Raw genomic sequence first — 2,057 nt, 5'->3', positions numbered from 1 at the left:
TCTATTGGCCTGAACTTACCTCACATGACTTCAGTTCAAAGTGTCATTAAGGGAAGATGTGACTCTAGAACGTGTGGAGTCAGTCCCAATGCCTCCTTCAAAAGTTCCTTCAAATAGTTTTCAACTATTTAGCTGCTGTAAAAATATTGGTTGCAAGTAAGCAGTAATCTCAAAAACCTCTCAACTAAAAAAACTTTGCTGACTAAAACAGGAAGAGAAGCTGAAATTAGGAAATGCAGTAAGTAAGTCTTAGAGATGACAAGAACGGAACATACGTTTTAGAAAGTTTCTCTCTTTAATGAGTTCAGGAAGGAAAAATATAATTTAGCATTAATTGATATGAGTCTTTCACTTGTTTGATGATACATAACTACAGTGGTGCCTCGGGTTACGAAATTAATTCGTTCCGCGGCCGCTTTCGTAACCCGAAAAGCCTTCGTAAGCCGAATTGCCATAGGCGCTAATGGGGAAAAGCCGCGGTTCCTTTTAAAATAGCGCCGAAGTTTTTTCGTAACCCGAAAAAACATTCGTAACCCGGAACAATTATTTCCAATGGCATTTTTTCGTATCCCGAAAAATTCGTAACCTGGGTATTTCGTATCCCGAGGTACCACTGTAGTTGGTTTTAGGTTTCTTATTAAGTATGTGACATTGCACCTATAATTACAAAGACTGCATCTGAGAAAGTAGACCAAATCTACAAAAGCTTATGCTACAACTTCTTTCACTCAGTCTCATAGCTACATTGTTGTAGCTATGTCTCCCATGCAGAATCTCAACCTCTATTTTTAGATCTTTGATATAAAGTGAAAAGAATCAAAGAAACAATTATTTTTTTAAAATAGAAGATTGTGCTCTGAATGGATTAGTGGGAGCTGCTTGGCTTATGTTGCTGGATTGCATTTCATTGCTCTTCTTAGAGCTCTATGCACCTCGTTGTTCCTCAGACTATAGATGAGTGGATTCAGCATGGTGGTAACAAATGTATAGAAAAGGGCCATCAGTTTGCCTTGGTTGTGGGAGTAGTTGGATGGGGGCTGGAGGTAGCTGAAAATGGCTGTGCCAAAAAAGAGCAACACCACAGTCATGTGAGAAGCACAAGTGTTGAAGGCCTTCTGCCTGCCCTCAGCTGAGCGGATCTTGAACACAGCAGCTGCAATGTAGATGTAAGAGAGTACAATGAGACCCAATGGGAGTACAAGTATTAGTGAACTGAAAAAAAAAGCGGAGAGGTTCAACGAGTGAGACGTCAGCACAGGCCAGTTTAACTAAGGCTGGCACCTCACAGAAAAAATGGTCTATCTGGTTCCGTCCACACCTTGGGAGTCTAAGAGTCAGCACTGTTTGCACAAGTGAGTTGCTGAAGCCACTCACCCAGGAGAAGGCAGCCATTTTGAAACATACAGAGTGGTTCATGATGGCAGTGTAACGCAGTGGATGACAGACTGCAGCATAACGGTCATAGGCCATGATGGTCAGAAGAATACATTCTGTAGAGCCCAAACCAAGAGAAATGTACAACTCAGCTGCACAGCCACCATAGCTGATGGTTTTCCTTTTCCTCCAGAAGTTCAGCAGCATATGAGGGCCAAGGCTGGTGGTGTAACAGAGGTCAATGAAGGAGAGGCTGTTGAGGAAGAAATACATGGGGGTGTGTAGATGGGGGTCCAAACGTGACACCACTATGATAGCTGTGTTTCCCAGGAGGGTCATCATGTAGCAGACCAAGATAATTGCAAAGAGCAACATCTCCAGCCGGGGCTGATCAGAGACTCCCAGTAAGATGAATTCTCCTTGGTCACTTTGATTACCTTCTTCCCATGATGCTTTGCTGCCTATCATCTATTTTTAAAAAGCAACCAAACAAAACATGTGAAAAACAGACCATCAGCACAAAGTGAGATTTACAACAGGCACAGAGATGATAGTGGCTTGTCTGAGAGCCACTTGATATTCCTGTGCCTGGGACTAATGGACTGTTTCCTCACCCAATAATCCTCACCCAATGTTTCCTCACCCAATAATCCTCACCCAATGTTTCCTCACCCAATAATCCT

General features: G+C 42.6%; 1 protein-coding gene across 1 annotated transcript; it reads right to left on the bottom strand.

Moving 5' to 3' along the window:
- Nucleotides 1–884: 884 nt before the first annotated feature.
- LOC121920294 (putative olfactory receptor 2B3) lies at nucleotides 885–1,842 on the bottom strand. Its single transcript, XM_042447425.1, is given in 2 exon segments — nucleotides 885–1,244; nucleotides 1,246–1,842. Coding segments are annotated over 2 exon segments (957 nt in total).
- Between the last annotated feature and the right edge of the window lie 215 nt (nucleotides 1,843–2,057).

The sequence above is a fragment of the Sceloporus undulatus genome, chromosome 2 (genome assembly GCF_019175285.1).
Source record: "Sceloporus undulatus isolate JIND9_A2432 ecotype Alabama chromosome 2, SceUnd_v1.1, whole genome shotgun sequence".
Lineage (NCBI taxonomy): Eukaryota > Metazoa > Chordata > Lepidosauria > Squamata > Phrynosomatidae > Sceloporus > Sceloporus undulatus.
Note: the sequence above shows the minus strand (reverse complement) of the source record. Positions and strands in the feature narration are given on the sequence as shown.